General features: G+C 44.6%; 1 protein-coding gene across 6 annotated transcripts in view; it reads right to left on the reverse strand.

Moving 5' to 3' along the window:
• Positions 1 to 13,130, reverse strand: part of TMEM232 (transmembrane protein 232) — a 277,979-nt gene that overhangs the window by 103,053 nt on the left and 161,796 nt on the right. The window contains exon 14 of one of the 6 annotated variants that reach the window (XM_069592670.1): positions 1,348 to 2,991. The exons of the other annotated variants lie outside the window; for them this stretch is intronic. Coding sequence (XP_069448771.1) covers positions 2,829 to 2,991 — 163 coding nt within the window. The 3' untranslated portion in view covers positions 1,348 to 2,828. Of the gene's footprint in view, positions 1 to 1,347; positions 2,992 to 13,130 lie in introns of those variants that run through there. 6 annotated transcript variants of the gene reach the window in all.

The following is a 13,130-nucleotide window of genomic DNA, read 5'->3' on the forward strand; positions in this document are numbered from 1 at the left end:
AGACTGACCTTAGTCGGCAAACTAATGTCTCTGCTTTTGAATATACTCTCTAGGTTGGTCATAACTTTCCTTCCGAGGAGTAAGCGTCTTTTAATTTCATGGCTGCAGTCACCATCTGCAGTGATTTTGGAGACCAGAAAAATAGAGTCTGACACTGTTTCCATTGTTTCCTCATCTATTTCCCATGAAGTGATGGGACCAGATGCCATGATCTTCATTTTCTGAATGTTGAGCTTTAAGCCAACTTTTTCACTCGCCTCTTTCACTTTCATCAAGAGGCTTTTTAGTTTCTCTTCACATTCTGCCATAAGGGTGGTGTCATCTGCATATATGAGGTTATTTATATTTCTCCCAGCATTCTTGATTCCAGCTTGTGCTTCTTCCAGTCCAGCGTTTCTCATGATGTACTCTGGATATAAGTTAAATAAGCAGGGTGACAATATACAGCTTTGATGGACTCATTTTCCGATCTGGAAACAGTCTGTTGTTCCATGTCCAGTTCTAACTCTTGCTTCCTGACCTGCATATACAGATTTCTCAAGAGGCAGGTCAGGTGGTCTGGTATTCCCATCTCTTTCAGAATTTCCCACAGTTTCTTGTGATCCACACAGTCAAAGGCTTTGGCATAGTCAATAAAGCAGAAATAGATGTTTTTCTGGAACTTTCTTGCTTTTCCCATGATCCAGTGGATGTTGGCAATTTGACCTCTGGATACTCTGCCTTTTCTAAAACCAGCTTGAACATCTGGAAGTTCATGTTTCACGTATTGCTGAAGCTTGGCTTGGAGAATTTTGAGCATTACTTTACTAGCATATGAGATGAGTGCAATGGTGCAGTAGTTTGAGCATTCTTTGGCATTGCCTTTCTGTGGGATTGGAATGAAAACTGACCTTTTCCTGTCCTGTGGCCACTGCTGAGTTTTCCAAATTTGCTGGCATATTGAGTGCAGCACTTTCACAGCATCATCTTTCAGGATTTGAAATAGCTCAACTGGAATTCCATCACCTCCACTAGCTTTGTTCGTAGTGATGCTTTCTAAGGCCCACTTGACTTCACATTCCAGGATGTCTGGCTCTAGATGAGTGATCACATCATCATGATTATCTGGGTCATGAAGATCTTTTTTGTACAGTTCTTCTGTGTATTCTTGCCACCTCTTCTTAATATCTTCTGCTTCTGTTAGATCCCTACCATTTCTGTCCTTTATTGAGCCCATCTTTGCATGAAATGTTCCCTTGGTATCTCAAATTTTCTTGAAGAGATCTCTAGTCTTTCCCATTCTGTTGTTTTCCTCTATTTCTTTGCATTGATTGCTGAGGAAGGCTTTCTTATCTCTCCTTGCTCTTCTTTGGAACTCTGCATTCAGATGCTTATATCTTTCCTTTTCTCCTTTGTTTTTCACTTCTCTTCTTTTCACAGCTATTTGTAAGCCCTCCCCAGACAGCCATTTTGCTTTTTTGCATTTCTTTTCCATGGGGATGGTCTTGATCCCTGTCTCCTGTACAATGATACGAACCTCCGTCCATAGTTCATCAGGCACTCTATCAGATCTAGGCCCTTAAATCTATTTCTCACTTCCACTGTATAATCATAAGGAATTTGATTTAGATCATACCTGAATGGTCTAGTGGTTTTCCCTACTTTCTTCAATTTAAGTCTGAACTTGGTAATAAGGAGCTCATGATCTGAGCTACAGTCAGCTCGTGGTCTTGTTTTTGCTTACTGTATATAGCTTCTCCATCTTTGGCTGCAAAGAATATAATCAATCTGAGTTTTGGTGTTGACCATCTGGTGATGTCCATGTGTAGAGTCTTCTCTTGTGTTGTTGGAAGAGAGTGTTTGCTATGACCAGTGCATTTTCTTGGCAAAACTGTATTAGCCTTTGCCCTGCTCAGTCTGTATTCCAAGGCCAAATTTGCCTGTTACCCCAGGTGTTTCTTGACTTCCTACATTTGCATTCCAGTCCCCTATAATGAAAAAGACATCTTTTTTGGGTGTTAGTCCTAAAAGGTCTTGTAGTTCTTCATAGAACCGTTCAACTTCAGCTTCTTCAGCATTACTGGTTGGGGCATAGACTTGGATAACTGTGATATTGAATGGTTTGCCTTGGAAACGAACAGAGATCATTCTATCGTTTTTGAGATTGCAGCCAAGTACTGCATTTCAGACTCTTCTGTTGACCATGATGGCTACTCCATTTCTCCTGAGGGATTCCTGCCCACAGTAGTAGGTATAATGTCATCTGAGTTAAATTCACCCATTCCAGTCCATTTTAATTCGCTGATTCCTAGAATGTTGATGTTCACTCTTGCCATCTCCTGTTTGATCACTTCCAATTTGCCTTGATTCATGGCCCTAACATTTCAGGTTCCTATGCAATATTGCTCTTTACAGCATTGGACTTTGCTTCTATCACCAGTCACATCCATAACTGGGTGTTGTTTTTGCTTTCTTTCTGGAGTTATTTCTCCACTGATTTCCTGTAGAATATTGGGCACCTACTGACCTGGGGAGTTCCCCTTTCAGTATCCTATCATTTTGCCTTTTCCCACTGTTCATGGGGTTCTCAAGGCAAGAATACTGAAGTGGTTTTCCATTCCCTTCTCCAGTGGACCACGCTCTGTCAGGCCTCTCCACCATGACCCGCCCGTCTTGGGTGGCCCGACATGGCATGGCTTGGTTTCATTGAGTTAGACACGGCTGTGGTCCATGTGATCAGATTGGCTAGTTTTCTGTGATTACAGTTTCCGTGTGTCTGCCCTCTGATGCCTCTTGCACACCTACCGGTCTTACTTGGGTTTCTCTTATCTTGGGCATGGCGTATCTCTTCACGGCTCCTCCAGGAAAGCGCAGCTGCTGCTCCTTACTGGTCCCATCTCTTCATGGCCAATAGGTAGGGAAACAATAGAAACAGTGACAGACTTTATTTTCTTGAGCTCCAAAATCACTGTAGACTTTGACTCCAGCCATGAAATTAAAAGATGTTTCTCCCTGGAAGAAAAGCAATGACAAACCTAGACAGTGTGTTAAAAACCAGAGACATTACTTTGCCAGTATAGTCAAAGCTGTGGTTTTTCCAGTAGTCACGTATGGATGTGAGAGCAGGAAAATCAAATCAAAAAGACTGAGCGCCAAACAACTCATGCCTTTGAAGTGTGGTGCTGGAGAAGACTCGAGAGTCCTGTGGACTGCAAAGAGATCCAACCAGTCAGTCCTAAAAGCCATCAACCCTGACCATTCATTCTGGAGAAGGAAATGGCAACCCACTCCAGTATTCTTGCCTGAAGAATCCCATGGACAGAGGAGCCTGGCGGGCTACAGTCCATGGGGTCGCAGAGTCGGTCATGAATGAAGAGTCTTAGCACTGAATATTCATTGGAAGGACTGTCGCTGAAGCTGAAACTCCAATCCTCTGGCCATCTGATGTGAAAAGCTGACACGTTGGAAAAGACCCTGATGCTGGGAGAGACTGAAGGCAGGAGGAAAAGGGGATGACAGAGGATAAGATGGTTGGATGGCATCACCGACTCAGTGGACATGAGTTTGGGTAAACTCCGGGAGCTGGTGATAGACAGGGAGTCCTGGTGTGCTGCAGTCCTTGGAGTCGCAAAGAGTCAGACACGACTGAGTGACTGAACAACAAAGGAACCAAGTCAGTCAGTTCAGTTGCTCAGTCGTGTCTGACTCTTTGCAACCCCATGGACTGCAGCACGCCAGGATTCCCTGTCTATCACCAACTCCCAAAGTTTACCCAAACTCATGTCCACTGAGTCGGTGATGCCATCCAACCATCTTATCCTCTGTCATCCCCTTCTCTTCCTGCCTTCAGTCTCTCCCAGCATCAGGGTCTTTTCCAGCGTGTCGGCTCTTCACATCAGATGGCCAGAGGATTGGAGTTTCACCTTAGCGACAGTCCTTCCAATGAACACTCAGGACTGATCTCCTTTAGGATGGACTGGTTGGATCTCCTTGCTGTCCAAGGGACTCTTGAGAGTCTTCTCCAACACCGCAGTTCAAAAGCCTCAAGGGACCAAGAGATCAACATAAAAATGGCTATAAGTTATGAACCTCACTAACAAATTAATTGTATGAGTTATTTCACTTTTCACCCAGCTGCTTCAGCTATATGCCTAGATTGCTCTGGGTTTCCTAGGCTGAAAATCTACAGGATAAATTCAGTCAAGATATTTGTTCTTTTTCATAAGCCCTGAAATTTGAAACTACACAGCAGGACCCACTCTTTCCTGCTGAATGCACAGCGAATGTTTCTCTTTCACGTTATCTTCTGCTTTAAAAATACTAATCTTTGTGGCTGTCAAATTAAGTATTGAGTATTAAGTGGAGCCATGCAACTTTTTAAAAGAGGAAAATGATACTCAGAGTTAAGGAATCAAGTATGCAAGGGATCGACTCTTAAATAATCATGTTCTTATACTCTTGTATAAGAACGTGGGATAATCAATCCTTTATATGTGCCTATTTTTTCCTTCGTTCCCCCTGTTTCTTATTTCCAAGTCATACACTGCATTACTTAGACTATCTTGGCAGTTTATAAGCCTAAATCAACCAGGCAATTTGTAAGCATCAAACAGGGGGTGTGTGTTCAGCTATCAATGAAAATAGCTATCTATCCATCTTTAGATGTAGTCGTTATCTTAGATAGCACCATTTCAATTATGTCGTGTGGATTTGTGCGCTAGTTTTCACCTTATGATGCCGACGGTTTACTGTCTGTGCTGCGCATGCTCAGTCCTGTCCGACTCTCGGTGACCCCGCGAACTGTAGCCCACCAGGCTCCTCTGTCCGTGGGATTCTCCAGGAAAGGACACTAGAGTGGGTTGCCATGCCCTTCTCCAGGGGGGTCTTCCCGACCCAGGGATTGAACCTGCACCTCTCGCATCTCCTGCATTGGGAGGTGGGTTCTTTACCACTGTGCCACCTGGAACATTTTACTATCCTCTATTAAAATTCTCCTTTGAGATGCAAAGCTATAGAAGACCAATCAGAAAAAGTAAGTACAGAGGACACATTTTAATATAGCTTCTTGAGCAGAGGAAAGCAGTTCCTTCTAAACTTAAAATGCTGGACTTTCAAAGAGAGATGCTCTTGCTGGGGTAGGGGAAAGCCTAGCTGTACCATCACAGATAACGGAAAAATTGCCATATAAATATGATGAGGCATTTATTTTCATTCAAGAGTTCCTAAAGATTTTAGCTCCAGAAATTTAACAAATTTTAGTCAAATCCTGTTCATGTGACCTTAAAAGAGTCTATTTGAACTATGAGAGTGTTGCCACCTTGACATGAACAGCTTCCCTCGTGGTTCAGTGGTAAAGAACCCTTCTGCCAAGCGGGAGACAAGGTTCAGTCCCTGGGTTGGGAAAGTTTCCTGGGGGAGGAAATGGAAACCCACTCCAGTATTCTTGCCTGGGAAACCCCATGGACAGAGAGGAGTTTTTCACATATGGAAGAGACAAGAGGCCTGCAAAACCCCCAAGGTTCTCAAACGGGTATTCTGAGATTCACATGATTGCAGAAAATCAAGCCAAGCTCCTTTTGTTACTCTGTTCAAATGCCCACCAGAATTTAAGCAGGGGAAGGGGAGTGATGAAGACTAAAGGAAATGAGAGAGGTGGAGGGATCTGGTTGGTACGACAGTGCTACCTACTTGTGTGACCAAATCAGACTGAATTTCTTGATCATTAGAATATAGAAAACATTCATTGTTCTGGGCTAGTTTCGCCCTCAATGACTGCCTAACAGCAACCTGTTTTCTACCAAGGCAGTGCCAACCATAGTCATCTTTTGTGGTCCCAGCTACACAAAACAAGAAGTGCACTCTCGATCACACCTTACAGGCTCCAGTTCTTACTAAACTGACCTATTTTTTCTACCACACTTACATTGCTGTGATGGGGATGATGGTCTTTTGTTTTGTGTTTGGTGCCTGCCTGCTGTCTCTGAGATTGCTGTCTAGTTATTTTGAAAATCTACTTGAACTTGAAAATAGCAATATATTTTATCCTCAGTTTTACCTCTCATCATTTTAGCCTCCCACATAATCTAAATGCAGGTGGGCTGAGAAAAGTACAGGAGGTGGCTGTCCACACACTGGAGGGAAAATACACCTATGGTCCCATTGTGTGAGTCACTGAGACAGCCCAGTAGGATCATTCAGGTCCTAAAGGGAATTTCAGAGGTCTGAACTGCCACCTTTGCATGTCTACATCAATCAAATGAACTGTCCAATTCCCATTCACGTGGTACCACAGAGCCACAGTTGAAGTGAGACGCTTTCTGACAGTGAGGCTTGCTCAGCCACACAGCCTATGAATGGGAATAACTTCCGTTTCTGATGACTGGAAATCCCACTGAGTCATGATTAGATTAGATGCATCCCTGCCTATGCAAAGAGAAGAAAGAAAACGCCTTCTTGAGAACTCTTAAGAGTTTCTGCTTCAGTATCTTCTTCCCCAGAGTGTCCTGTCTGTAGGTTCTCCCCACAAATGATTACATGCTTCTTTTCATATCTTCTAGCCACATCACCATGACTTGGGGCTTATCACTTTATTGTACTCCTGAACATATTTGAATGTATCTGACCTTGTGGCAACACAACACTGAAATACAATGCTAAAGTGACTGCTTCTTGAGCCGGGAGTGGAAAGAATTTACACCACTAGTGCTTACTCGCCAGTCCTGTCTGGGACCATGTGTAAAATCGACGGACATTCTAGCATCAAGGATTTAGAGACTTTCATGCGCTGGGATCACTGGTAGAGCAGTGCACGGAGTGGAGCAAGAGAAGGGGTCAAGGAAACGCGTGAACTGTTTCAGCTGACATCTCCTGTTGCATGCACGCACTTGTCACCTCCTCTGTCTCTGACGTCAGGATGCTCACCGTGGGGGTGATTCTCTGGCCAGCTGTGCTTAGAACTCTGTGTGACTGCAAAGTGCTCGGCGATGACTGAGGACAGCGGATGAATATAGAAAAGTGGGCTGAAATGAAGCAGAGGGTCGTGCCGGCGCGAGAAGCCTGGGCCTGTCCAGCTGGTTTCCCTGCTGCTTCTGCCACCCCTTCTGCTGGCCCCTTGGCTGCTCCACCACCACCGCTGTGACATGTGACACGCTGACACGCCGGGGAAGACCCTGGGGAGTCCCTTGGACTGCAAGGAGATCCAACCAGCCCATCCTAAAGGAGACCAGTCCTGAGTGTTCATTGGAAGGACTGATGCTGAAACTCCAGTACTTTGGCCACCTGATGCGAAGAGCTGACTCATTAGAAAAGACCCTGATGCTGGGAAAGATTGAGGGGAGGAGGAGAAGGGGGCGACAGAGGATGAGCTGGTTGGATGGCATCACCAAGTCAATGGACATGGGTTTGAGTAAGCTCCAGGAGTTGGTGATGGACAGGGAGGCCTGGCGTGCCGTAGTCCACGGAGTCACAAAGAGTCAGACATGACTGAGCGACTGAACAACGGTAACAACTTGACTAAAACGCCTCAGAAGTCAGCAGGCAGATGTTGACAGAGGTGCTGCCCAGATCCCAGCTAATGACCTGCCCAAAGGCCGTGGGCCGGGTCACTCCCCAAGCTCCTCTCCCAACCAGATGCCGTTGTGTCAGGAAGTCGTCTGAGCGCCGGATGGAATTCACTATCCATTGTCCCTCTTCCTGTATTTTATCCATGGACAGAAGGTGAGCATTACAGGAATCAAACCCACAGGTTTTGGGGAATTTGTGAGGATGAGTATGTCTTTTTTTTCTTTTTTTAATTTAATGCTTGTCCTTTAGACAGGGACTCCTGAACAATCATACTAGCTGTAACATATGCTATTTATAGCCCAGCAAGAAAAGACTACAGAAAGCATTACATGTTGCTTTTTTTTGTTTGTTTGCTATAATTCACTTATCACAAGGTTTCCCTGCTAGATATCAGTATGCTAATCGGTGGTTGATTTGTCAACCAGCTGTGCTTAGACTTCTGCGTGGCAGTGTTGGTTTGCTTGTATAAATGCTTTAGTAAAATTTTAATTAAAGATAGGCTTTTTCTTTTGAATAGCTCGATGTAGGAAAAGATAAAACAGAAAGGGGACCAATCGACATTAGTTCTAACTCAACAAGACTTGGGTTAGTGAACTATTGTGAACAGCCAAGAATTTAATGACATATCACTTCAGATATGATGGATGCTTAGCAATTACCGATCTTATACTGCAGTGCCAGAGTTGGTGTTGAAGTTGGAAGCTGTTCAGAATGATAAATAGATATGACAATTTATTAAAGACATAAAGCATGATTAGTATTGAATATGGATGCACTCCTTTAAGAAGGAGGCAGAAGATGAAAGGAAAAAACACGAAAGAGGAATTTACAATGTGAAGATTAAGTTTCGGTAAGAAATACACATGCACCACACACCAAATGTCTGAACAAACGCAGAAAGTCTAGAAATGTAGCAGCACGGCAGTTTCGGCATAATGAAGACATGCACGGAACAGATGTGTTACACACTTTCACACATTCACAGCCCGTCTCGCACTCTCCTGCCTGGTATCTTCCTACAGAACATCCAGGACCAGTGTGGAAGGCCTTTCGAATCTGCTCTGAGACCTCTGATTTCCCTGCAGTCCTTGGCATGAACTTCACATAGTCTGCTTAACTTGTTTGGTTCGAGTTTTACTTTCCCAATTGAAAATGGACCTAAAAGCATGATAAGGAGAAATTAATCTCTTAAATATGTATCTTTGTCTTTGGTTGTTGGATAAACTGATGGAAGAGACACACTGCACCATTGTTCATGATATAAATAGAGCATTAACAAATCTTTTTTTTGTTTTAATGGAAAGAGTGGCAAAATTTTTAAAAGGCCCTATAAGCCCATGAAATAACTAGAAAGACCATTAAGATTTGTTTCTAAGTGATAATCTCACTTCTTATTTCTTGGAATTTTGATACATGGAAATATTTCTTTAGAGGTTAGAAATCCATTTCTGTCAAAGATATACATATATACAGTTGATGGTATTACTGCCCTTCCTGACCAACAGATGTTGTCTACAAACTTCAAGAGTTTCATGCATTGGTTTGGCACTTACCTTTTTTCCTCATTAGGTAGATACTGCAAGGTCTTTGGACATATGAGTCATCAACTCTTTGCAATTCTTTTGTCATCTATCTGCATTTGTACTTTTTGTGTAGTGAGCAGAAAGCGATGCTCAGGGGTACTGAGAGAGAGATTCTATCACTGTCTAGGTAGATTATTTTGAAAATTCTCCTCTATCTTTGAAGTCAACATCTCCATACACTTAAATTTTTAAAGCATTATTGCATACTAATCGGGTTTCCCAGGGGGCTCAGTGGTAAAGAATCCATCTGCCAGTGCAGCAGCCACAGGAGACGTGGCTTCTGTCTCCAGGTCGGGAAGATCCCGGAGGAGGAAACGGCCACCCACTCCAGTATCCTTGCCGGGATAATCCCAAGGGCAGAGGGGCCTGGTGGGCTACAGTCCAAGGGTCACAAAGAACCGGACATGACTAAGCGACGTGCATGCGCATGTGAACTAGTTACGGGAACCGCCCATAAACTTTTCTCAGGTTGTTATAAGTCACCCACCCTCTCTGGCTATATCTAAGGTTTGGTTTGCTGTGCATTCTGCTGTGACCCTCTTCCTTCCAGATGTTAACTGGTGGAATTCCTCAAAATTCCACCCCAGATCCTCCTCTCCCTTTATGATGCGCTTTACCACGGCGGTCGCTTCTGCCCGTGACATTAGTCTTCACCTTCACTCAAGGACTCAGCCCCGACTTCGTCCCTGAATCACACACAGAACTGTGAAACTCACGGCCTGTGTGACTTCTCCACTGCAGTTCAGTTCAGTTCAGTTCAGTCGCTCAGTCGTGTCCGACTCTTTGTGACCCCATGAATCGCAGCACTCCAGGCCTCCCTGTCCATCACCATCTCCCGGAGTTCACTCAGACTCACGCCCATCGAGTCGGTGATGCCATCCAGCCATCTCATCCTGGGTCGTCCCCTTCTCCTCCTGCCCCCAATCTCTCCCAGCATCAGAGTCTTTTCCAATGAGGCAACTCTTCCCATGAGGTGGCCAAAGTACTGGAGTTTCAGCTTTAGCATCAGTCCTTCCAAAGAAATCCCAGGGCTGATCTCCTTCAGAATGGACTGGTTGGATCTCCTTGTAGTCCAAGGGACTCTCAAGAGTCTTCTTCAACACCACAGTTCAAGAGCATCAATTCTTCGGTGCTCAGCCTTCTTCACAGTCCAACTCTCACATCCATACATGACCACAGGAAAAATCATAGCCTTGACTAGACGGACCTTAGTCAGCAAAGTAATTTCTCTGCTTTTGAATATACTATCTAGGTTGGTCATAACTTTTCTTCCAAGGAGTAAGCGTCTTTTAATTTCATGGCTGCAGTCACTATCTGCAGCGATTTTGGAGCCCCCCAAAATAAAGTCTGATACTGTTTCTACTGTTTCCCCATCTATTTCCTGTGAAGTGATGGGAGACCTCAAAAGCATGGCTTCCAGTTCAGCATCTTCCCTTACCGCAAGCACACCTCGCCTCACCCATCGCTCCTCGCTTCAGTGAACCGCGCTGCTAGCGGACTTGGTGTTCAGCCTGGAAAAGACATTTTCCTCCCCACACCTCCTGCCACTCTACTCTTTTTAATCATCATCCAATTCTACTGCTTTTTCTACCAAATCCCATGCAAATCCATCTTCTTCCTTTCCATCTGAATTGCCACCAACCTAGTATGTGCTATATTGCAAAAGTGACCTGTGCACTTTTCCAACGTAACAGAGCCAGCAATGGAAATAGTGAAGTTGGTTATGCTACATAATCAAATTAATATACTTAGGGGCTTCCCTGGTGGCCCCGTGGGTAAGTGCATGCTCTCGATGTGAGGGGCCCAGGTTCAATCCCTGGTCAGGGAACTAGATCCAGCATGCACACCACAACTATTAACAAGAAGCTCACGTGCTACTGTGAAGACCCCATGAGCCACAGCTAAGCCGCAGCACAGACAAAAGAATACATAGGTTTTAAAAATTAATATATTGATCAACAAAATATTAGCATATTTATTATATTTATAGTTATGCCACTATATATTTAATATACAAATAATGAACATTTTGTGGTCAAGTACTATAGGGAGCACTTTTAATTGACTATCTCATTAATTTCTCATCAGCACCAACAAGGAAGGTGCTATAATTACCCTCATTTTCTAGACAAAGACACTCAGATTCAGAGAAGTCAAGCAACTCGCCCAGGGCATATCACATCTGTGATCATGTCACAGCCTCAAACACATACGCACACAAACTCCACCCCTCACTCCTCCTCTGCCACATAACACACATTCGGAGCCTTCTTGTGGCTCCTAGTCTGAAGCTGGAAGCCCTGAGCCGCTCTCCAGCTTCATCCCCCTTGGTCTCAGCGACCCAGCTGTACCGCTGTTCTGGTTCCTCAGATGCCCTGTGATCTACTTCGCCAGTGGAGGCTCGGCACATCCTGTGCCCTTCTGCTAGCCTTAGTTGCTGCTGCTGAGTCGCTTTAGTCGTCTCCAACTCTGTGCGACCCCATAGACGGCAGCCCACCAGGCTCCCCCGTCCCTGGGACTCTCCAGGCAAGAACACTGGGGTGGGTTGTCACTTCCTTCTCCAGTGCATGAAAGTGAAAAGGGAAAGTGAAGTCGCTCAGTCGTGTCCGACTCTTAGCGACCCCATGGGCTGCAGCCCACCAGGCTCCTCCATCCATGGGATTTTCCAGGCAAGAGTGCTAGAGTGGGGTGCCATTGCCTTCTCCATAGCAAAAGTTAGTGAATAATTATTTATTAAAGTCTAATATAAGTCAGGTGTTCTGAATTGCATTGAATAACTGAAGATATAGAAAACTGTTAGTGCAAAGCTCCACATGTCTTTATGGTGGAAATCCAATATGCTAGAAGCACAGCTGTCATTCTGAGCAGGAAACCATCAATTACCCTTTTACGCAGTTTGCCTGTCTTCCTCGTGCCTAACAGTGGCTGCACGCAGAGATGCCCAGTTGCCACTTACTGAAGGACGGTACCACCTGTGTTAGGGGTTCTGTATTCTCCCAACTGTTTAAATCCATACCTAGAGACAGCCTAGGGAAAAACGGGCTAGCTGGGGAGGAACAGCTGCTCTGACACGTAGACAGAAAGCAGCTGTCCTGGGTACTAAGATTTTCAGAGTCATGTGCCTGAACAATACTTGGTCCCATCAAGGAGACATTTAGAAACTGGGGAAGATTAAACCCTTTAACTGACTGACTTCATATTTTCTGAGAATCTAAAAAGTGGGACGACTACCCCCAATTCGATTAATGTCAAATCCAAGTTTACATTCTGATTAAAGCAGGCAACACACACTTGCCAACCACTGCAAAGGAAGTTCACCATGAGCTAAACAATGTTGCCCTTTTCTTTAGAGGCAGCGAAGCGTGCCTGTAAAACAAAGCACACAAACACTCCCGCAGATTGTGGTTTTGTTCCTGTTGCACAACTTTTGTCTTCCCATTGGGCTGTCATTTCTTATTCTAGTTGATCTATATTTGAAACATAGAATGTCTTTACATCTCACCCAGGTCCTTTGAATAAAGGACCATATTCCTGTGAATGGAGAACTCTTGGGTTGATGATCACATTAAAGCCAGACACCTGTCTTTTAAGCACAAAGCCACTGCAGTGAAAGCGGCTGCTAAAGCTATGGCCCCGCTGATAATACCTAAAATTCCTGTTTAGACCAAGGCTCCACTGGAAAGGCAGAAAAGAAGAGGAAATAACCTAAGACAGACGGGGACTGACCTAGGAAAGGTCAGGAAAGACCAGAGGTGAAACAGTCGTTTGGCAACAGATAGCACTAAGCACAGTCCCGTCACTGGCAACGGGACCTCACTTCCAATAGAGTACTGGAATCATAAAAAACCATAAAATAATAAGAACACTTTCAGTGAGCTCTCTGAGAGCTTCCCTGGTAGTCCAAAGGTGAAGAACCCACCTTCCCACGCAAGGGTCACGGGTTCCATCTCCGGTTGGGGAACTAAGACCCCACGGGCCTTGGGGCAACAAGGCGTGCACACCCAC

This window comes from Ovis canadensis, chromosome 5 (assembly GCF_042477335.2).
Source record: "Ovis canadensis isolate MfBH-ARS-UI-01 breed Bighorn chromosome 5, ARS-UI_OviCan_v2, whole genome shotgun sequence".
NCBI classification, from domain to species: domain Eukaryota; kingdom Metazoa; phylum Chordata; class Mammalia; order Artiodactyla; family Bovidae; genus Ovis; species Ovis canadensis.